General features: G+C 36.1%; 1 protein-coding gene across 4 annotated transcripts in view; it reads right to left on the bottom strand.

Moving 5' to 3' along the window:
• Nucleotides 1-23,784, bottom strand: part of SORCS1 (sortilin related VPS10 domain containing receptor 1) — a 741,634-nt gene that overhangs the window by 233,784 nt on the left and 484,066 nt on the right. For all 4 annotated transcript variants that reach the window (XM_074233753.1, XM_074233754.1, XM_074233751.1 and 1 more), the window contains exon 4: nucleotides 21,873-22,031. In XM_074233753.1, coding sequence (XP_074089854.1) covers nucleotides 21,873-22,031 — 159 coding nt within the window. The remainder of the gene's footprint in view (nucleotides 1-21,872; nucleotides 22,032-23,784) is intronic.

The following is a 23,784-nucleotide window of genomic DNA, read 5'->3' as shown; positions in this document are numbered from 1 at the left end:
TTATCTTTGAGGTAGCTTTCAATATAACTCACTTTGCACTGGCCTTTCTTCATTTTCCTGGGATCTTGTGTTTGGGGAGGGTCTGGTTCACAGACCTTTGGTTTTGAAAACTCTAGAGGCTTTGCTTACCTGGCTTAGTAACTCCAAGTGAGCCAGCCAGTAGAGGATGCTAGATGCTTTCTCTGGAGTATCTATGACCTTGTTTTGAGGCCCACTCCCTAGATCTGGGGGAGTGGGGGGAGCAGAAGGGTCAATTATCCTTGAACAGTGCTGGTCCCTTGGGCTATATAGTTAATCTCTTTATTATTCACTCAGTACTGAGAGAGATCTGCTGCCCACACCAGGGGGTGGGAGAATAGAGGGGTTGTTACTGTGTTTGTTCTGGGAAGAGTCCCTTTCTCCCACAGGGTTGAGCGGGGGAAACTAAACTGGGAAATAAGGGGCTGGGGCCCTAGTCTTCAAGGTCAGTGGAGCTGACCAGATTAATGTCTAGCTGCTGCACTAAAGCTCTCCTGCCCACCACTAACACAGCCAAAGCCTATGCAGCTGTTCTCAGGCTAATCCCCAAGCTTCACCCCAACACCTCTGCACTGGTTCTTGGCTCTCTGTGCCCCAGCTCATCCACACTCCCCTGAGATAGACCTTGTTGTTGATGTTCTTCTCCTAGGTTCTTTTTTGTGTGTATCATGAATCTAAATTCTGTTATTCATATTAGTTCTGAGGGAAAGCCAGGAGGCCTTAGGACAGTGTATGACCTCTCTGCCATCTTAGCTGGAAGTCCCCATTGGGTTTTCTTGGCAAAGATACTGGAGTGGTTTGCTATTTCCTTCACCAGTTTTATTCAGGAAGGGATTAAGTGGCTTTATCCTGTGATAGTTAGTGTCTGAAGTCACAATTGAACTCTGGTCCTTCTGATTCCAACTCCAGCACTCTCTCCATTACACTTAGCTGCCCCCCATTGGCATATAAGGGATGGAATCTCATAGAGCTATTGTGCTGTTAGAAATGATGAAAGAGGAACAGCTAAATGGTACAGTAGATAGAGCACCAGCCCTGAAGTCAGGAGGACCTGAGTTCAAATCCAGCCTTAGACATTTAATACTTGCTTAGCTGTGTGACCTTGGGCAAGTCACTTAACCACATTGCCTATTTAAATAAATAAAAATTTTTTACAAAAGAAATGATGAAGTAAAGTGTGAACTGATCCAATGATTCTAAAGAGCAATATGGATCTAGGTCCAAAGAGCAATAAACTGTTCATACGCTTTGACCCTGCAATTCTAATACAAAGTCTATATCCAGAAGAAGTCATAGAAAAGCAGGAAAAGTCCCACATGTTCCAAAATATTCATAGCAACTCTTTTTTTTTTGTAGTGGCAAAAAATTAGAAATTGAAGGGATACCTATCAATTGAGGAAAGGTTGACCAAGTTTTGGTACACTAATATTATGGAATACTATTGTTCTATAAGAAACCATAAATGGTCAGACTAGAAAAGAAGGGAATGAATTATAGGATCTGATTCTGAGTGAAGGGAGCAGAACCAAGACAACACTGTACAAATTAATAACAACATTGTGAGATGATCAACCTGGATGGATACAGCTCTTCTCAGAAGTTTAGAAAACTGGCTATGGACAATATTATCCACACCCAAGGAAAGAAAAATAATACAATACAAAGAAAAAAAAAAAGCCTTCAGAATCTGATGACCATTATATTCACTTTGTAAAAAATATATCTTTTATGTATTTCTTTCCTTTAATCCTAATTCATCTTACCAAAAATGACTAATTTGGAAACATGTTTAATAAAAATGTGTATGTACAATATTAACCTGACTGTCACTGAGGGGAGGGGGGTTGAAGGGAGGGTTGTAGGAAATTTTATAACTTAAAATATACATATTCATATGGATAAATGTAGAAAAACTTTCATAACATGTATTTGTAAAAATAAAATATCAATTTAAAAAAAGGATTGATGAAGGGAGTGATTGTATAAAAACCTGGGAAGACCTGTGTGAACCAGTGCAAAGTGAGCAGAACAAGAAGAACAATTTATATAACAAGAATATTGTTAAGATGGTCAACTGTGAAAGACATAGTAATCTGATCACTACAATGATCCATAAGGTGAAAAGAAGTCATGATAAAAGTGCTATCCACTTCCAGATAGAAATTCTATGGACTTAGAATTCAGATTGAAGCATATTCTGTCCCCCCTTCCTTCCCTCTCAGAATATGTTTAATGTGGAAACATTATTTGAACATCTTCATATTTATAATGAATATTATATTTCTTGCTGTTCTTTGGGTAGAGCAGAAACTGGAAGAAGAAGGAAAATGTGGAATTGAGAAACTTAATTTTTTAAAAAAATGTATTGCCATTGTCCAAAACTGTGGCTAGAGATTTGGTAGCAATGGTTGACTTACAAGTCTTGTGAGTAAGGGAATATGAAAAACAAGCAACTGATGTGAGGGCCCTCTTCTTCAATGACAACAGTACAATGACTAAATTCTTCTTATATTTCCCCTTAGCAAAATAAGTGGCAGATAATGGAGATTGCTACCTTTCCCAATTCAGATTTTTGACTTTCAGAACCTCCTACAGTCTGTGTTAAGACAGGTAACATAGTATAAAGTATCCAGTACCCCATGAATTCTCCATTCTAAGCACTTTTACTGGCTTCCACCCTGAAAGGGTGGGGATTTATTTATTTATTTCCCAACTACATGCAAAAAAACTTTTCAACAATCATCATTTTGTAAGGTTTTAGTAAGTTTTTCTCTCTCCTTCCCTTCATCCTTCCTCTGACAGAGAGCAATCTAATATAGGTTAACATATTTCCATATGAATCATGTTTCAAGGAAGAATTAAAACAAAAAAAAAACATGAGAGCGAAATAACCATAAAATATAAAACAAAATTGAAAAATTGAAAATAGTAATCTTTAGTCTGTATCCAGACTCCATAGTTCCTTCTCTGGATGTGGACAATATTTTCTATCATAAGTCCTTTAGAATTTAGAAGAATTTAGAATTCTTTGATTACTGTACTGCTGAGTACAATTGAGATGATCAAGTTCATCAAAGTTGATCATCACACAGTATTGCTGTTAGTGTATAGTGTTCTGGTTCTGCTCACTTCACACAGGATCAGTTTAAGCAAGTTTTTCCAGGCTTTTCTGAAGTCCCATTCCTCATGATTTCTAATTGAACAATATTGTTCCATTACATTCACATACCACAATTTGTTCACCTGTTTTTCCAACTGATGGGCATCCCTTCAATCTCCAATTCTTTGCCACTATGAAAAGAACCGCTATAAATATTTTTGTGCATGTGATTTTTTTACCTTTGTGATCTCTTTGGGATATAGACCTAATAAGTGATATTTGCTGGATCAAAGGGTATGCACAGAGTTATTTCCTTTTGGGCATAATTCCAAATTGCTCTCCAGAAAGGTTGGATCAGTTCACAACTCCACCAACAATACATTAGTGCCCCAGGTGGGGATTTTTTAAAAATTTATTTATTTATTTTTGAATTTTACAATTTTTCCCCAAATCTCACTTCCCTCTTCCCCCCCACCCCCTACAGAAGGCAGTCTGTTAGTCTTTACTTTGTTTCCATGGTATAAACTGATATTAATTGAATGTGTTGAGAGAGAAATCATAACCTTAAGGAAAAAATATAAGACATAAAAAATTATAGAAGATAATGGTTTTTTTGTTTTTGTTTTTTTTAAATTAGAGGCAAAAGTCTTTGGTCTTTGCTGAAACTCCACAATTCTTTTTCTGGATACAGATGGTATTCTCCATCTCAGATACCCCAAAATTGTCCCGGATTGTTGCACTTATGAAATGAGCAAGTCCATTAAGGTTGATCATCAACCCCGTGTTGTTATTATGATGTACAATGTTCTGGTTCTGCTCATCTCGCTCAGCATCAGTTCATGCAAATCCCTCCAGGCTTCTCTGAATTCCCATTCCTCCTGGTTTCCAATGGAACAGTAGTGTTCCACAACATACATGTTCCACATTTTGTTCAGCCATTCCCCAATTGATGGACATTCACTCAATTTCCAATTCTTTGCCACCACAAACAGGGATGCTATGAATATTTTTGTACAAGTTATGTTTTTACCTTTTTTCGTGATCTCTTCAGGTTATGGAACCAGTAGTGGTATTGCTGGATCAAAGGGTATGCACATTTTTATTGTCCTTTGGGCATAACTCCAAATTGCTCTCCAGAAAGGTTGGATGAGTTCACAGCTCCACCAACAATGTATTAGTGTCCCAGATTTCCAACATCCCTTCCAACATTGATCATTGTCCTTTCAGGTCATATAGGCCAGTCTGAGAGGTGTGAGGTGGTACTTCAGAACTGCTTTAATTTGCATTTCTCTAATCAGTAATGATTTAGAGCAATTTTTCATATGATTATGGATAGCTTTGATTTCCTCATCTGTAAATTGCCTCCTCATATCCTTTGACCATTTGTCAATTGGGGAATGGCTTTCATTTTTAATAAATTTTACTTGGTTCTCTATATATATTTTGGAAATGAGTCATTTGTCAGAAATGCTAGCTGTAAAAATTATTTCCCAATTTACTACATTTCTTTTGATCTTGGTTACAGTGGTTTTGTCTGTGCAATTTTTTTTGGTTTTGTTTTGGTTTTTTGCAAGGAAATGGGGTTGTTATTTGTCCAAGGTTACATAGCCAGGTAATTATTAATTTTCTGATGTCGCATTTGAGCTTAGGTCCTCCTGACTCCAGGGCTGGTGCTCTATCCACTGTACCACCTACCTGCCCCAACCACATAGCTGCCCTGCAAAAGCTTTTTAATTAAATGTAATCAAAATTATCTAGTTTGTTTTTAATGATATTCTCCATCTCTTCCTTGGTCATAAACTTTCCATAGATCTGATAGGTAAACTATTCCTTGATCTCCTAGTTTGCTTATAACATTGTCTTTTATATATCTAAATCCTGTATCCAATTTGTTCTTATTTTTGTATAAGGTGTGAGGTGGCAAGTTTATGCCATACTAACTTCCAATTTCCCAGCAGGTTTTATTGAAGAGAGAGTTTTTATCACAAAAGCTGGACTCTTTGGGTTTTTCAAACAGCAGATTACTGTAATTATTTCCTGCTATTGCACCTAGTCTATTCCATGATCCACAACTCTATTTCTTATCCAATACCAGACAGTTTTGATGACTGATGCTTTATAATATAATTTTAGATCTGGTAGGGATAGGCCAACCAGGTGGAGATTTTTTAATGCTAGCTAGAAGAATGTTTCCAAGTTTCTCTAGCTATCTTTTGCCTTTTCTCATCCTTTAAAGGAGCACAGGTCTAATAACAGGAATCCAATAATGGTCACTTCTAGGATAATGGATGACAATAGTTAAGGCTGAGGTGGAGTTCCTGGAAATTTATCTAGCAAAAAAGATGTGCTCATTAACAATAACATTTTGAGTTGATCAACTATCATGGATGCAGCTCCTCTCAGCAGTTCAGAGATCAAGGACAACTCTGAGAAATCTGTTTATGGGCAATGCCATCCACATTCAAAAGCAAACACCCCTCAAGAATCTGAATGCTCACTTAAAAAAACTTATGTTTTTCCTTCCCATCTCATGACTTTCTTTCTCCTTAGTCCTAATCCATCTTACACAACATGATTAATATGTTAATATGTTAAACACATTTGTACGTGTACAAATTTTACCAGACTGTTTGATGTCAAGGGGAGTAGGGAGGGAAGGGAAGGTGATAGAAAAATGTGTAATTTATAAATTTGCCCTGCCTCTTCAGAAGGTAGGGAGAATGTTATTAGATTTCTTAATACTTCAATTTTCTCATTCTAGACAAAGAAGGAAAATTTTATGGGCAGCACCAGACTTAGATATTGCACTTCAAGAAAACACAAATTTAACAGTCCTAGAATTCAGTCTTAAAGTTATAGAAGGGACCATGCCATAAGCATCAAATCCCTTGGAAATAGATTGTGCAAATGGTACCTGGTGTTGGGAAGAGATACAGTGAGAGAGCAAAAACTAAATTGAAAAGGAACAAAGGTCTCCAAATTTTTACTCTTTTATTAATCAATAAATAGACATTTATTAGGCATCTACCAATTATCAGACACAGTTCTAGGCAAGGATGATAAAACTTACAAAGAAAAAAACAATTACAGTAAACAGTTTGGATGGTGAAGATATAATGAGAAAGAGGCTGCCTATCTAGCCACGCCAATTATATTTCCTTTCTGGGGGGGGACCCTCAAGGGCCTCTGGAAAGACCATTTAGATGTCACTTGTATATTAGCTCCAAGGCATATTTTATCTCTAGGGAGAGTACAAAACACACAAATATACATATATATATATATATATATATATATATATATATATGGGAGTTGGGGTTCAGAGGTGGGTGCCAAGGAGGGGGACAGACTATGTAGGACTATGGAAAAGTGGACCAACCAGAGAAACAGTGAATTTTGTGAGTTTAATAAGTGTTTTATGTACCTTAGGTAGTGATGGGGTCAAAAGGTAGAAAGAAGTGTTCTTTTATGTCCTTTAAACTTCATGGATATTTTATGTAGCAACATATAAGATGACTCTTAACTGAATAAAATAACAGACTAAAGAGAATGAATGACCATTTTAGGACCACTTCTAGGATTGTACATATTTAACGTGAGACCAAAGCTGGAAATACTGGACCATGAGTTACATATTTTGTTCCTTTTGCTATTAAGAACATTAGCTAGTAGTCAATAAGTCAATGCCCAAAAACTCCTTTTAAAATAAGAACTTTCAGTCTCCTCTACTTTGACTCAGAACAAGAATTTTCCTTAGAGTCATATTATTCTCTTGTTTCTTTGCGACAAACATTGAAAATGGTGTCAAAACCAAGTATTTTAGCTAATTTATTTATATATATTGATTCCCTAAGTCATCATAGTCTTATGAAAATGGCAGAAGCACAAAATATTTGGGGTGACAGGTTTAAGATCAGTTAGTGAGAACATTTACCTACCTCATTCATTTTCTCTGCTACAGTTCTAGTCATTAAAACTGTCACCTGCCACTCCCCAGGTACCACTGAAATCGGTAACATTTTCCAGACAGTGTGGTTCAGTACTCTGTGAAGTATTACATGCCTAAAACTATCTCCATGAAATAGATCAAAATATGATCTTGAACCAAAGGAACTCACTTTGACAAGTGTTTACGATACCGTTTCTAAGTGCTCAGCATCATGGGAAAATAAGATAGAGAGTCCTTGAACTTAGCATTTGCCATTTGTTGAAGAATTAAGATCAAAAGACTTGAGAGGGTCAGATCCCTTTTTTGGGTGGAAAATTGTAAAAAACACTCGAGAAACTCTAAAGTGCTAGGCTTTTTAAAGGGATTTTTATGAAGGCATAATTATCTGAATGAAGTTTCAAAAGCTGCAATGGAAATCCTTGTAAGCTTGAAAGGAGAAGCTACCTAAAGTAGCCTAACTATTCATTCAACTTCAGTGATTTTCTCTTTCTTCTAGGAAAAAAGACAAAATCTTCAAACTAGTGTTGAATGTTCTTATAAAATGTGTCCATTTTTTTTCTTTCCAGACTAATTTCACCTTCTCTGATTTCAGACAACCTATGTTCCACAAAAAAAAAAAAAAACTAAAACTATGATTAATTCCTGGATTGCACATAATATCAGTTCTCAGAATTACAATGTGTTTGCTTAGTTGTGTGCAAATGCTGTATCTCAATCCACTAAATTCAATAAACACTAATTAAACAACTAATGTGAAGCACAGTGCTAAGTATTGGGGATACAATCAATCAGTAAATAAATGACTAAATAAGCAAATAAATAAAGCAAACAAATAATTTAATAATAAACTATCCCTGCCCTCAGTGAACTTACAGTCTAAGACAATGTATAAAAAGAGGCATGAAAACAGGATGGGGGAAGGTCACACAGTAGGATTCCAGTAGTCAAAGGACTTTGAAGTTTTCAAGAAAAAGAAGGATATCCACTTGCTAGTCACTGTAGAAGAGTCTACATCTGTTATAGATATACAAATAAATAAATAAAAATTTAACATAAATATAAATATATATATATATAAATACAAATATAAATAATTTATATATATATAGCTTTTGAGGATTCTTACTGTGTTTCTGCATACAGGTCTTCCGATACCACACAGTCTCTCAGCTATGAGAAAAATGGTAGTAGAGACTAATTCAACCCCCAATCACCTCCCCTAGGTTTTCTCCTGAAGACAAGGGTCCTACCCTACTTGTCTAACCAATATCAAATTAGTATTATATTAAATAGAGTTCTATGCTAAGAAAAAGGGAAGAAACCCTTCCCTTGATTTTATTTGTGTTTGTGATTTTTGTTGTTGTTCTTGTTCTTGTTAAACAGACAGCTACCATTAAGCAAAATACACTTTAGACACTCTAGGGGAAAAATTACTATTAATTAATGGAACAGGGTTAGTGGAATAAGGCAGTGAGGTCAGAAAATTCGTGGGGAGTATTTGTGACCATGTGATGAGACTGGAGGATAAGGAGGAGGTTGTATATAATTTACTTAGATTTTTACAGAATATTTGACCAAGTGGGCCAACTTTGTGGAGCAGTAGATAGAGTACTAGTCCTGGGGTCAGGAGGACCCAAGTTCAAATTTGGTCTCAGATGCTTAATAATAATTACCTAGCTGTGTGATTTTGGGCAAGTCACTTAACCCCACTGCCTTGCCAAAAAACAAAAAACAAAACAAAACAAAAGTTTCTCATTCTACTCTTTTTGGGTGAGATATAGAGAGATGTTCTGTTACAGAAATGTGTATTTGGAACCGGTTAAAAGGTCTTACCTTTACCTAAAGAATACTCATTAATGATTCAGTGTTACTTGGAAGGAGAACTCCCTTAGAATGGTCTGGAAAACAATGCTTGGCACTAGGATATTTAATGTTTTCATCATAGAACTAAGATGAAGGTATAGAAGATATCATGAAATTTACACATGCCTTAAAATTTGGGAGAATTTAACAAATAGCAGTCAGGATCTAAAAGAAATTTTTAATAGTGTTGCCTGGAAGATAGTGGAGACATTAAAAAACATTTAACTTAGTTCATCCTCACCAAAATACAGTGAATATCTTCTCATGGCTTTGAAATAATTCCACGGTGATTTTTTTTTTAATAGAAGAGGTCAATTGGAAACTCTAAGAGAGATTTGACAGAATAGTCTCAGAGCTAAAAATTCAAACTTCTGTTGTCAAATCAAGATCAAAATCACAACCTATAACTTTTAAACGCAAAATAGTTTTTGAGGTCTAATTCTCCTCCTTCACAATGCCCTATTAAAAAACCCTTTGAGGCAGACAGAACCATTTTATGTAGCAAGTGAAAAATAATGATACAACCTGAGTAAACATGATATCTGAGGGTGAATACAGGGCTCCCTTGTTTGCATATGATGGCATTTAGGCCTTAGAATTTGTTTTATAAACAACCATCAGGGTTGACATTTAGCAAGCTCCCCAGTTTCCACTCTTAATTGCTAGTTTTGTACTTGGATACTTAAATCATTTAAATATTCATGAGATTAGAAATCAGCTATGACATTGGGAAATTTCAAGCACTTGGAAATCATGCAAAAGCCGCATAGAATGGTATATAAATGCTCAACATATTTCTTATAAATAACTGAGTATCTTTTTACTTAACACAGTTCTATGGGGATGTGTGACAGCATTAGGTAGATAGAAATTGCCTGAGTGGATATGTTGGAATAGTAATTATTTGAAAATTCCCAAAGGACTTCCCTTCAAGGACTAATTCTTACTCTATTTCAATCTTGCCCTTTCAACATTAAGGACTTGATAGGCCAATTAAAGAAATCTATCTCTCTCTTTATCTATCTATCTATCTATCTATCTATGTATCTATCTATAGATAGATATCTATCTATACATTCATCCTTTTATCCATCCTTTTATCTATGAAATCCATATTCTATTAATGTAAAAAGAAAAGAATACCTGTTTTTTCACTGTTATTATCATCCATATGATTTTCTAAGGAAAAGAATCTAAGTTGTAATGGCCTAATTCATTCCTATTTACACAATATTTTAGTGATGGACCAAGTAGGTATAGTCAACCAAACTGTACTAGGAACCAATAGGACACTGCAAGACACTGAGAATTATAGAGATAGACAAGATTATTTCATAATTAACAGGAACACTGACTTGGGAGACATTCAATTTCTGGTGTGCTCAGTAGACTCCCAAGTTCTTTGCTCCAAGTAAATCATTTCTCCTTACTGGGACTGGGTTTCCTCACAGACAAAAAATGAGAAGGTTGGAGTAGAGGATTCCAAAGCTCTCTTTTAGCTATATGATTTTATGGCTCTTTAAAGTCATGCTGTCTAGCACTTCATTTTAGAAATAAATTGAGGACCAAAGAGATGAAATAATTTATTTAGAGACATTTAGGAAAACAGGATCATGACTATGAAATGGTAATGAACTTGAAGCTTCTTTTCACAAAATGTCTGGCAAAAAAGTACCATTTATTGAGAAAAAAATCATTAATGCTCTCACAATGTTTTGTTGGTTATAGTGTGGTGACAACAACATCAATATTGGGATGGTTTAATTGAAAATTAAAGATGCTGGGGGCATTAGGTGATACTAGTGGATAGAGCACTGGCCCTGGAGTCAGGAGGACCTGAGTTCAAATGTGATCTTGGATAAGTCATTTAACCCCATTGCCTTGCAAAAAAAATGAGGAATGCTAATGCCAGAACAGGATGTGTAAGTGGACATGAATGAAGCAAGCAGAGGGTTATGATCAAAAGAAAAGGTTTATGTTAGAGAAGAATGACTAACTCCCCCAAATCAAGAATCTAAAGTCAGCCACTTGAAGAGATTTTTAGGAAAGAAACTCTAAGAGGTATTCCATCATAAAGTTTTACCACTGATATTATGTGTTATAAATAAGTCAACAAACATTTATCAGACATTTATTAACTGTCAGGGGCTATGTTGGTTAGTAGACAAAAAAATAAAGGTGAAAATGAAATTATACATATCCTCAAGGAACTTATGTTCTAAAGTGGGAGATAACATGCACCCTTAAATAAGTATGTATTCAATAGATAACAAGCAAATTAGGGGAAGAGGGTAATAAGAGGAAATAACTAGTAGCTAAAGGGATCAAAAAAAAAGCTTCATGTAGGAAATGATTTTTAAAATAAGTATTAAAGAAAACTAGGGATTCTAAGAGGTGGGAAAGAAGAGGGAATACATTCTAGGCACTGTAGAAAGGGAATTAAGATGACAGGTGGAATATCACATGAGGGAACAGTAAATCAACCAGTTTGGCAGGACCAAAGGATGCATGGAAGAAAGTAAATTATAATGTCTGGAGGTAGTTTGTAGCCAAGTTAGAAAAAGCTTTAAAAGTTCAAAAAAGGATTTATCAAGTATGACATGATCAGATCCATGATTTAAGAATATCACTTTTGGTAGATGTGTGAAGGATGGATGGGAGAGGGGCCAAGCTTGAGGCAAAGAGACCAATTGGGAAATTATTGCAATAATCCAGGCTAAAGGAGATAAAGATCTAAACAAGAAAAGTGATTATATCAGGGGAAAGAAGGAACAGATTTGAGAGATGTAGCAAAGGTAGGTTGAATAACACCTAGCAATTCATTATTTACATAGGGTGAGGAATTAATAATAACTTTGAAGTTATAAATCTGAATGACTAGCATGATAGTGGTACACTCAAGAGCAATAATTGGAATAGATAAGTAGTTTGGGGAGAAAAAATATTCTAAAGCATCTGGTTCTAAGTGTTTAATGGACAGTTGATCATTTAGCCCTAGTTCTCATCAAAGAGACTAGATATACAGATGTGAGCATCATCTTTGTAGAGTGGATTCATGAAGCAGAAAGAAGAGGACAGGATCTACTAGAATCTTGGGATACATCCAAAGTGAAGATATAAGGTATAGATGATAATATAGTTTTAATTCCACTCCCATGGACAAAGTCGTAAAGATACTGGAGAGCCAAAGGACTAGAATACAAGCTGGTATATCGGAGGAAAAATCGTCTTTCCAAGTTCTAGTCTTTCAAGTATGGCAGGGGTCTGGGAAGAAGCCTCAAAGCCAAGCAATAGAGGAGAAAAAGAACAGGTCTAAAATTTCATGTGGGCTGATTCCTTATTGGTTGGGAGCTCATGCCTGCCAGGATTCAGGAACAGGGAGCAGAGGGATGCCAGTGGCCACAGTCCCATGGTGATTACGAGAATCAAGTAAGAAAGGTGTTATGAAACAGAAAGGAAGGAATACTCAGTAGAGTGTTGACAATACTGTCAAAAGCTGTAAAGAGGTCAATAATGCATAAGGAATGAGAAAAGACTTACCAAAAATAACTGTATCCTTCTTCAACTATAATATGAGATCAGATAGATGAAAGAATACTTAGATTATAAATTCCCTGAATGAATTAGATATATAAAATAATTTTTGAATCAGTGCTGAGAATAATATTGCTATTAGATTTCTTTAAAATTAACTTTGTTTTAATGTTCTCACATCCATCTATATATCTATTGGATTTCTTTATCTCTTTTTATGGTCTGTCAATAGAGCCAAGATTTGATCAGGGATAGGATCAGGAGTTGTGTAACCCCAAATGGCCACACTGAACCTGGAGCAAGAAGCAGTACGTCTCTAACCAGATCATCTTACTCACAATCCAATGCTTATTCCAACATATAAAATTCTTAATATATCATTTCTTCCCTTTCCTAAGGGATCTAATATAACCCAGCAACCTCTCAGAGTCATCAAGTGAGCTGAGAAATGTCAAAGGATGGTCCTAAAAAGAGTACATGAGGAGACAAGGGAGGAAAGGAAAGAGGAAAAAAAATAGGAAAATAGGCAAATAGGAAAAGAAAGAGGTAATTTCTTCATCAGTGGCAAAGATTATTTCATTTGTATCTTTGTAATCCACATTTGAGAGAGAATGTGGCATACCGGCTAAAGAGTTATTGGAATCAGTCAGGAAGACTTAGGTGCAAGTCTCAGTTCTAGTAAACATTGCTGTGGAAATTTGGACAAGGTGTTTTATGATGCTTTACCCTCAGTGTCTCAAGTGACTTTCTAAGACTACATTGCAGAGGTGGTAGGTTTCACTCAGGTTAAATGACTTTTATGTCTTAGCACAATGCCAATCATCCTTTGATCCAGGTGTCTTAAGAAAATGTAGGATACTGAACTGTATAGGATTGTATTAGGCATAGAAGTTTCTCACTTGAAGATATAACAATGGAAGGATGGATGGATGGATGGATGGATGGAAGGAAGGAAGGAAGGAAGGAAGGAAGGAAGGATCCATATAACCCTGAGTGGTAGGTACTATTATCTCTGTTTTACACATGAAAAAATTGAAGTTGAAAAAGGTTAAATGGGGGGGCGGCTAGGTGGTGCAGTGGATAGAGCACTAGCCTTGGAGTCAGGAGTACCTGAGTTCAAATACAGCCTCAGACACTTAATAATTACCTAGCCCTATGGCCTTGTGCAAGTTACTTAACCCCATTGCCTTGAAAAATCTAAAAAAAAAAAAAAAAAAACTAAAAAAAAAGCTTAAATGACTTGGCCAGAAAGGATTTGAAATTAGATCTTCTGCATTTCAACATTCTATTTACTGCATCATCTAGGGAATAAATTAAAATAATAAAAGTGGGGGTGAAGGAGGAGCATAAGGGAAGGAAAGAATGTAAAAGAAAGAAATAAAATGAAAAGTGAATTTAAGGAGTAGACAATTATTTTTCTCACTTTTTTCTGAGTAATTATTTATATACAACTTTAAACCCTAAAGTAGAAACCATAATACTGCATGATACTGGAGTGGAAGAGTAATTTTTGTCCCCAAATCAATGGCATTTTTCCTTACCAAGTCCTTTTGTGGACAGATCTTTTGAAGCTTTTCCACCATCCTGCAAAACAGGACAAGGCTTATTTCAGTGATCCAAGTAGAACAAGATCTCCATTTGCCTACATAAAGGCTGCAGTTGGCTTTCAAGCCCCTTCTGACACTTGGCATAAACTAACTGTCCTCAGTGGGAATCAAAATCAGGTGATGTCCTTCTGGGAATGGTGTTCTACCAAGTTGGGATATCAGGATCCTTTTCTCTTTGTTGCTCATTCTTTCATTCACAGCTGCTTTTCTGTTTTCTCTCTTTTAAAATGTTTCCCAACACATCCTGTTTAGTGAGGTGTTTAAGATAGAGTGAGAGATGCTTTTGGATGCAATGTTTTATAGCACAGTTTGTGCACTACTTTATTGCCAAATTAAAATAAAGATGTAATCTGGCAGACGCAACCCACCACTAAACCTTCCTTGGGTGGTTTCCTGTGTAGTATCAAGAAACAAGCTGAAAAAGAAAAGAATGAAGGTGAAGGAGTTTGTCTCCTACCTCCCTCTCAGCATCCAAATGCAAAGAAACGAAACAGCTTTTTTATCTGAATTATGGATTTGCCTACAGCTTAAGTGCACAAGATGAAAGTGAGAGGAAAAACAAAGCTTTCATTGTATCCTTTACAAATATTCAGAACTATTCCATAACTTTCAGTCCTGGGTGGCCCATTGTTCCTTTGTGAAGGGTCTAGCAAGGTGAGTTTACTTTTGTTCCAAGCATTCTTCATTCTATCCCCTTCTCAGATTTTGCTGCTGTTTACATAATGTCTTTTTTTCCCTGGCAATGCAAAGAGATTTTGAAAATAATTTACACAGTGGATTAGGAGGCCAAGGACTCCAAGTATAAGCATCCCTCAGTCATCCTACAAAGAAAGATCATCAAGAGCATCTTTGAGCTCCTTGGAGAGTAATTATGGTGATTCAAGTTTCATGTCCAATTCATTGAGATACTAAATCTCCTTATCAAACAGGAAATTATCTGATTACAGAAGCCATGAATAGATCTGGTCTTAGACCTTTATCCCTCCTTAATAATAAGAGCAGACATTCTTATAATGCAAAGCAGTGAATATATATGATCTAATATGATTCTCAAAAACAAAACAAAATAGCAACATAGGTTCTTTAGGCATTATTATCTCCATTTAATAGATTAGAAAATTAAGACTCAGATAATTTAAATGGCTTGCCCATATATGATCACATAGCTAGCAAGGAGATAAGGTAGAATTTAAACCTATGCCTCTCCATGAGAATTCACTACAGTTAGTTTTACAGCACTAAGGAACCAATGGCTAAGTCATAATGCAAGAATCCTTTGTCTGGGGACAAGGTTCATGAGTAGATTTCAAGGGATCTCTGAAGTTCATTGAAGAAAAATATATCTTTAATTTCACTAATAAGTAAAATTTCTCATTTCCTTCTATTATGAATTTAAAACAATAAGATTATTCTGAGAAAGGTTTTGCAGGTCTTCAACAGTTTGCTCAAGGGCTCCATGGTACAAAAAGGCCACTTAATCTTTCACATGAGGCATGCTCTGTTTCATAGGGTATGACTTTACCAGACAGGTTTAGATCTGGAAAAGGCATTCAAAACCATCTAGATGGATGCTTCATTTTACAGATGATGAAACTGAGGCTAAAGAAAGGGAAGTGACTTGAGCAAGGGCACAATGAAAGGGTTCACTTTGCAAACCTCCTCTTCTGGATGTTCAAGAGAAATCAGGAACATGCACCTTTTCACCACCCATCATACAGCTTTCAATTTCAGGAACTTGAAACCACAGTCCAATTTGAGGAGAAGGAAAAAGAAAAAAGGTGGAAAGCCATATCAGGGTGTTGGGGAAAAAGAAAAAAGAAAACAAAAGATTCTTACAGAAAAAGGAATATTACAAATTATTCAGTTAGATCCCAGTATTTTCTGGCTAAGGAAACTGAAGCTCAATTAATATATAATTCTTTTAAGATTACCCAAGTCCAGTATTCTTTTCACTGTGCCACATTAAGGATGGGTGTTTGGGGGGTATTTTTGGTGTGTGTGTGTGTGTGTGTGTGTGTGTGTGTGTGTGTGTGAGAGAGAGAGAGAGAGAGAGAGAGAGAGAGAGAGAGAGAGAGAGATGCATGCTAGAATTCACATATATAGAAATGAAGACCTACAAGACAAAGAGAAAGAAAAGGGGAATAAGGGGAAAAGATGAAGAGGGAGAGGGAAGGAGGGATGCATGCAAAGAAAGATTTTATTTAAGTCTAAACCTCAAGGAAGTTTAAAAGGTGCCTAAAGACAACACCTCTTATCTGCAGACTTGAATCTTCCTAGTTGCACTGATCCAGCAGCAAACCCCAAAAGCTAAAATCAGATTCTGGACTGTGGGTTCTGCAGTACAAACAACAGTATTGATGCCTATCATGAAGAGCAGAAGACATTTATTCATACAACTTAAGTTTGGTTTTTTTTCCCCTCTTCATTGGGCAATTAGCTGCCAACCTTCCCATCAAGGACATCACTGACATTTCCCTAGCACAGGGCAGTAGCATCTCATCAGTGCTAATAGGTCTGTTGTTCATGGGTGATTAACAACTATTGTTTCTGTGTCACTGACCCACCTGTGTGGGCACAGCACAGCCCCACTGTGGGCTTGGCATCCATTGGATGCAGCAGAATGGGTTTAAAGACTAAACATCCTAGAAAAGAAGAACAGTTCCCCAGAGGCACGTCCTCCCCAAGAAAATGTCCCAATTAACAATCTTATGTTCCATGGCCTCACATTACCTATATTTAGACTATCTGATTGATTCAGACCCAGGCTGGCTTATTTTGAAATTTCTTTAGAACACTTTCAATATACACATTCCTCAGGAGAATTCAGTAGTAGCAAGGTTGGTTTCAGATAGAATCAGTTCATCTCAGGACTCATTTCTAATCATTTATTGGTATCATAATTCTTACCACTCTTGGACTGTTCCAATTATCTCCAAAACTATATTCATGTCTTCAGCTTCTCATCCAATTCTCAGAATTTCTCTAAAACCTTTAAGGGTTCTCCAATATAATTCAGTAAGCCTATATTAAGTACCTAACATGTGCAAAATGTGAATTGAGGTGATGTGGAACGGATGGAAAGCAGGCATCAGATTCAGAAAGTCCTAGGTTCAAGTCTTACTTCTGACACATCTTGAGTTTGTGACAATTGACCAATGAGTTAATCTACCAGTACATCATTCAACTCAATGAGATGATAAATTGCAAAACAACTTTATATTTGTATTGGTAAAAGATATTTCTTCCTCAGGAGTCCATTTTACCAAGGAAATAAAAGATATAAACAGATATCTTTAAAATAGCCTGGACAATGGGTGATATAAAAGTAAAGACCACAAACATCTTCTGTCCTTAGGTTGTTCATATTCTATTGAGGAATAAAATGAAACAGCATAAGAGGAACATAAACAAAGTACATAGATATTTATTCAAGGAGAAAGAAGCAAGCACTAAGGGATCCAGATAGACTTTTAAGAAGTGATATATCAATTTTGCATTGAAGGAAGCTAGAGATTTTCTTTTTTTGGTTGTTTATTTGTTTTGTTGTTTGTTTGTTTGGGTTTTTTAGGTTTTTGCAAGGCAATGGGGTTAAGTGGCTTGCCCAAGGCCACACAGCTAGGTAATTAAGTATCTGAGGCTGGATTTGAACTCAGGTACTCCTGACTCCAGGGCTGGTTCTCTATCCACTGTGCCACCTAGCCGCCCCCTAGAGATTTTCTTAAAGAAGTAGAGGTGACAAGGGAGAGCATTCCAAGTGTGAAGATAGAAGGAATAATGTGTCACTGAGGGTGAATTAAGTGAGATCAATCATAACAATATGTTGGAGCTCTTCCTGAAGTATTTTAAATGCCAAATGGGAGGAATAGAGAGGGGAAGGGAGAAAGAGAGGGAGAGAGACAGAGAGACAGAGAAACTGAGAGACAGAGGATAGCAACCAATCAAGGGAGAATGAGAGCGAGGGGGGAGGGGGAGGGAGGGGGGAGGGAGGGGGAGAGAGAGAGAGAGAGAGAGACAGAATGGAGAAACAACTATTCAGTAATTCCAAAATGTCTAAAAGAATCCCTTTGTAGGGATCATGGTAACTGAAGCAGATCTAAACAATGAAATGCAATATGACTAGCTGTGGTCTTAGAGTTCAAAATCCTAGGTTAGAATTCTAACTCTGCCACTCACTATCCAAGTGACCCTAGGGAAATGGGTTAATCTCAGTTTCTTCTACTATAAAATGGCAACATTTGTGCTGCCACATGATTGTTATGACATCCAAATAAAATGATATATGAAAAGCACTTTATATCTATATACACGTGAAGGAAGTATTTTTTGGTACCCTGGTACCACCCCGGTTTAAAATATAATTTGATCTTATTTGACCTACACAAAACTTTATAAAAAAAAAAAACAATAGGCTGTCACAGATAAAATGCTGGACCTGTATTAGAAACACGTGATTCTGCACATGTCATTTAAATGCTCAGTTTTCTCATCCATAAAGTGAGAGGGATAGACTTGGTAACTTCTAAAGCTTCTTCTACTTCCAAGTCTTCAAGCATATAATGCTGTCAAAATAAGAATATTGAGCTCTAAAGTCCCTTCTAGCCCTAAATCATATGACTTTAACTCTGAAACAATAATAATTACCCCCATTTTTGTGGGGAAGAAGCTAGAACCTAAATAGCTAAAATAATGACTGCTTGACTAGAATCTCCATATCCTCAGACCTCTACCTGAGATATGTGAACACAATATTAGACCCTTGGAGAATGGGACTGCAGAAACAGAGGACAACAGACTTAGAAATGGAAAGGAAGTTAAGCCAAATAGTCTAGCCCCCTTATTTTACACAGGAGGAACTCTGTCCCAGAGAAAAATAACTGATTGTCCAAGGTCACGGAGTTAAATGGCAGAGCTCAGATTGGAATTAAGGTCAATTGGATTCTAAAATCCAGGACTCTTGTCATTCCACCATTCATGATGGTTTATACTTTTATGTATCTCTTCCATCAGAGGTATACAGAATTATAACTGGAACTTGTAAATCTTCTTTCTTACTGCTTCACAGTTTAGATGGAAGAAAATTTCAAGGACTGATTAATATAATGAAAACAGGTTGAAGAAGAAATTTTCAATCTTCTTCTGCTTTTCACTATACAACATTGAACCAGATGGACTACAGTTTTACTCTAGGAATGAAAATTAGACATTATCCTCATTGGCCTGCTAGAATATAAAATGCTAATTACAAATCTTCTCTATTTTTAGATTTGACGAGCATTTTATTTGACACTAAGGGCAGCATAAATCCTAAGAATGTCAATTTTCTTTTCCCAGAATTCTAGCACCAAAATAAATCTTATGAGATCATCTTCTAAACCATTTTTCTGACTTCAGGTGATATGAAACAAATCCAGCATCCTAGAAAAATGAAATCTACTCTTTTTTTGGAATTATCTGTTCATATTCTCCCTAGCAATCCTTATTCAACATTTTCTCCAAGGTGAAAATTCATAATTTCAGCTTCTACTACAGATCTTCCCTTCTCATCCTTCCTTAACTTCACATCCTTTACCCTGGCTCTTACTTCCATATAGGATCGCTTCTTCTGTATGTTATATTGGCCAAATCAAATAAGCAAGCAGTTATTGTGCCTGTCACCATACAATGCATTATAAATACAGAGAAAAGGAAAATGAAAGTCCCTGCTCTCAGAGAGTTCGTCGTCCAATAGGATAGACAACATACCAACAATGGTATGCACAATTAGGCTATAGACAACAAAAACTAAAGATCACCTTGGAGACCAATCTATTCGTTACTAGGTTATACCCTGCTTAGTTTGGAATTATTGTCAATCTTCTTAGGGTATATTTTTAATCTGTTTCCTAAATTACCTTTTGAGCAACCTCAAAGCAGGAACCCAGTCTTCAACTTCAGGGATTCCACAAAGATACTTCCTATCTAACAAAGGACTCAATAGTAGCTTAATCAATGCTTGCTGCATTGATCGCTGAATGTAAGAGTTAGAAAAGATCTTAGAAATGGTCCAGTCCTGCTCATTTCATCAGTTCAACAATCAGACACAATTTTAGGGTATCTGTGATGGAGAATACCATCTGTATCCAAATAAAGACTTGTGGAGTTTAAACAGAGATCAAAGACTATTACCTTTAACTTTTTTTAAAAGTTGTCTTATTATGCAATTTTGCTATATCTTATATTTTATGTTTTCTTTAAGAATCTGATTTCTCTCTCAAAACATTCAATTTTCATCAGTATATATATATATGATGGAAATAATGTAAAGACTATCAGACCACCTTCTGTGGGGGGGGGGGGGAGCAAGACTGGGGGGAAAATTGTAAAATTCAAAAAACAATAAAAAATATATGATCTAGTTCCCTTCATTTTACAGAAAAACTCAAGTAAAGGAAACATTCTGTTGGCAATAATACACACTCTGATCCCCATATATGACATTCCATGTTTTAATACTATTCTCTTTGTCTAGAATGCTCTTCTTCCTTATCTCCACCTCTTGGCCTGATTATCTCACATCCAGGACCATGTCCAGTTGTCCTGATTCATATCTGGCCAACAGACCCATATGGTTCTGGAGGAGGAAGTGAGACTGGTGCCTTATCACAAGCACCCCTTTACTCAAATATGATTCATGTGCTTTTCATGGCATCACATCTCTGATATCATGGTCTTCTTTGAAAAAAAGGACAAATATTTTCTTGGCATCCCTACTTTCCTTTAAAAGTTCAGCTCAAGTGCCACAAGCTAGACAAGACGTTTTCATGATCCATTTAATGCTCTTTCTGCTCCACCTTTAAAGTCACTTGTCATTAATCATAAGATGACAGATTTAGGAGCTAGAAAGGACCTCAGAGGCCATTTATTCCAATTTTTAATTTTACAGATGAAGAAACTGAGGCTTAGAGAAATGACTTGACTTGCTAAAAGTCACTGATTTTGTAAGTAGCAAAGTTTTTGAACCTGGAGTTCTTCTGACTCCAATCTGACTCCAATCCCAGTACTTTCTCCACATCTACTGCATTTTTCATTGTCAACTCATGGTAATGGACCCAGATTCAAATTACTCCTCTGAACCTGACCTTAGGCAAATCACTTATCCTCTCTGGCCTCAGTTTCTTCACTTATATAATGAAGACTAGATAGACTAGATGGACTCCAGAATTCATTTCAGCTGAAAACTGTAATCCCAAAGGACAGAAATGATTTTGGATTTTGCCTTTATATACTGAGTTCCTAGCACATAATTGACAATTAACAAATACTAAGGGAATGAGGACTAGGATAGAACTGAACCATGATTCCTTTGATAAAGGAAAATCTCATTGGGTAACTTCCTTCACCAAAGCAAGTCAGTGTTCCTCCACAAGTTAGTGTTTTAGAATGTTGCCTGGAAAACTGAAGGTTAAATGATTTTACTAGGGTCACAGGGCCAACATGCATCAGAAGTGGGGCTTGAATGCACATATTCCTGGCTCTAAGGCCATCTCTCTGTCTACTATGTCACAATACCTCTCAACAATTTACCAAAATAAATTAATTCTAGAGTCTTGTGAAGGGTCATTTAACCGAATCTCTCTCTGAAGCTAAACCCTATCAACAAAACCTTTCCTCAACTCCCCATCTTTCCCTGCCAGGGCACTTGGCACAAAACTCAGGCCAGTGTGAAGAACAAAAGAAATCATTAGACAGGAATCTGGGGGAAATTAAATATTGGTCTTTTACTCCAGAGCTCTGCCAAGCTGTCTCAAAAGAATGCACTCACCTTTTGGTCTTGACTATATGCCAGAATCCAGTCCTCTTGCTTGGGATGGAAAAGTAGACTTTGGATGTAAAAGTTTAGTCGATACTTTTGATAGGTTGCGCCTTCATCAGAGCTGATCAATAAACTGCTCTCAATCTCTGGATCTGTGAGTAACATGATCTGTATGGGTGGGGAGAGAAGACAAAAATCAGAAAATCAAACTACCTTAGGAAAGGAAAAGGCTTATAGAGAAAGAAGAAAGGCAAAAGGTCCTTGACCTAAAGTAAACTCAAGACCCCTTCTGTACCTTCTTCTTTCAGACACAACTAGTGACCAACACATTCAAGCTTGAGGCAGAGGAGAACAATTGCAATGGCATTTCCAATTCTTCTTTGAAGTACTTAAGAGAAAATCAGAACTGAAAAGTCTTGGACTTTTCAACTCCTAAGTATTTCATTTGACAGAAGAGGAAATTGAGGCTAGAAAGCAATTAACCTAAGTCAAAAGAAAAGTTAATGGTAGAGTCAAGATTAAAACCCAGATCTCCTCTCTCCCAGGACTCTCACCATTACAGTATCACATTTCCATTTGGTGTTTTTTTTTTCCCCAATGAGATTTCTTTATATTACCAATTAAGGTCTTTCCATTTCTTGTTCTTTTCATAATCATGTGTTTTCTCTTTCTTTGAATAATAAGCATATTTGCTGAAATAGGTAGAAATATAAAGTTAAAATAAATTTTGGTTCTTTCCCTCAGTCTAAAATGAGAATAAATAACATGCAGAGTAAGTGCATTACAACCTCCCACCTAAAGAGGTCACAATGCACTGTCTTATTCGTCCAAGTTGGGGAATTGTTCTTCATATTATAGTTGTAGTAGAAAGATATCATAAACTGGATTCATAAAGGAAAAGTATCCTAAATGAGGGAAATTATGGACACATTGCACTCCATTATCATCAGAAAAAAAAAGAAAATTCAATGCTGATGGGTTTGGGGTGCTAACAGTTTAAGAAAGTGACTGACAGACTCAGAAGTATGAGAGTGACCAGTGTGGTAAAGAGCCACAAGAACACACTTTATGAAGATCATTGATAACAGGGCATGTTTAATATAAAGAACAGAATAATTAAAGAGACTTTTGATTGGAAAAAGTCATCCACATCCAGAGAAAGAACTTTATACAGACCAAAGCATGCTATTTTCACTTTTTAAAAAAATTTTTTATTTTTTTTCTTTCTCATGGTTTTCTTTTACCTTTTATTCTGATGCTTCTTTCACAACATGACTAATATGATAATATGTTTAACATGATTTACATGTATAACCTATATTAGATTACTTACTATCTTGGAAAGGAGGGAGTGAAAGAAGGAGAAAAATATGGAACTTAAGATCTTACAAAACTGAACACTGAAAACTATCTTTACATGAAATAGGAAAAAAATTAAAATAAAAAATGAACAGAACAATTAGAAAAAAAATCAAAAAAGTTTTAGAGTTAGAAAGCACTTCAGTATTCATCTAATCTAATCTAATCCATATCCCAAAAGAAAGATCACAGGGTCAATTCAGGATTACGATGGAACCAGTTCAAACCAGCTCATGAGAGTCAATTTTTCAATTTTCTGAGTAGGCATTTACACTTTGCAAATTGGTTAACACTATAAATCATGGCTTGATTTATTGTTTTAGTTATTGCTTAGGCTTAATAAGATGTGATAGAGAAAATGTGAATAATTCAGTAAATTTAAGAGTGTTTTGCTTACATCCCTCTTCCTCATCCCCATATACACAAAGACCCAGGAAAGTCAGCTGTTACACATTTAACAGCACAAGTCTGAATCCCTCCCACTGTAAGATATCCATCAAGTGGTCATCTAGTTCCCTGTTAAAGATATAATAACTGTCTTAAAAAATATGTGAAAAGCTGT

The sequence above is a fragment of the Macrotis lagotis genome, chromosome 4 (assembly GCF_037893015.1).
Source record: "Macrotis lagotis isolate mMagLag1 chromosome 4, bilby.v1.9.chrom.fasta, whole genome shotgun sequence".
NCBI classification, from domain to species: Eukaryota; Metazoa; Chordata; class Mammalia; order Peramelemorphia; family Peramelidae; genus Macrotis; species Macrotis lagotis.
Note: the sequence above shows the minus strand (reverse complement) of the source record. Positions and strands in the feature narration are given on the sequence as shown.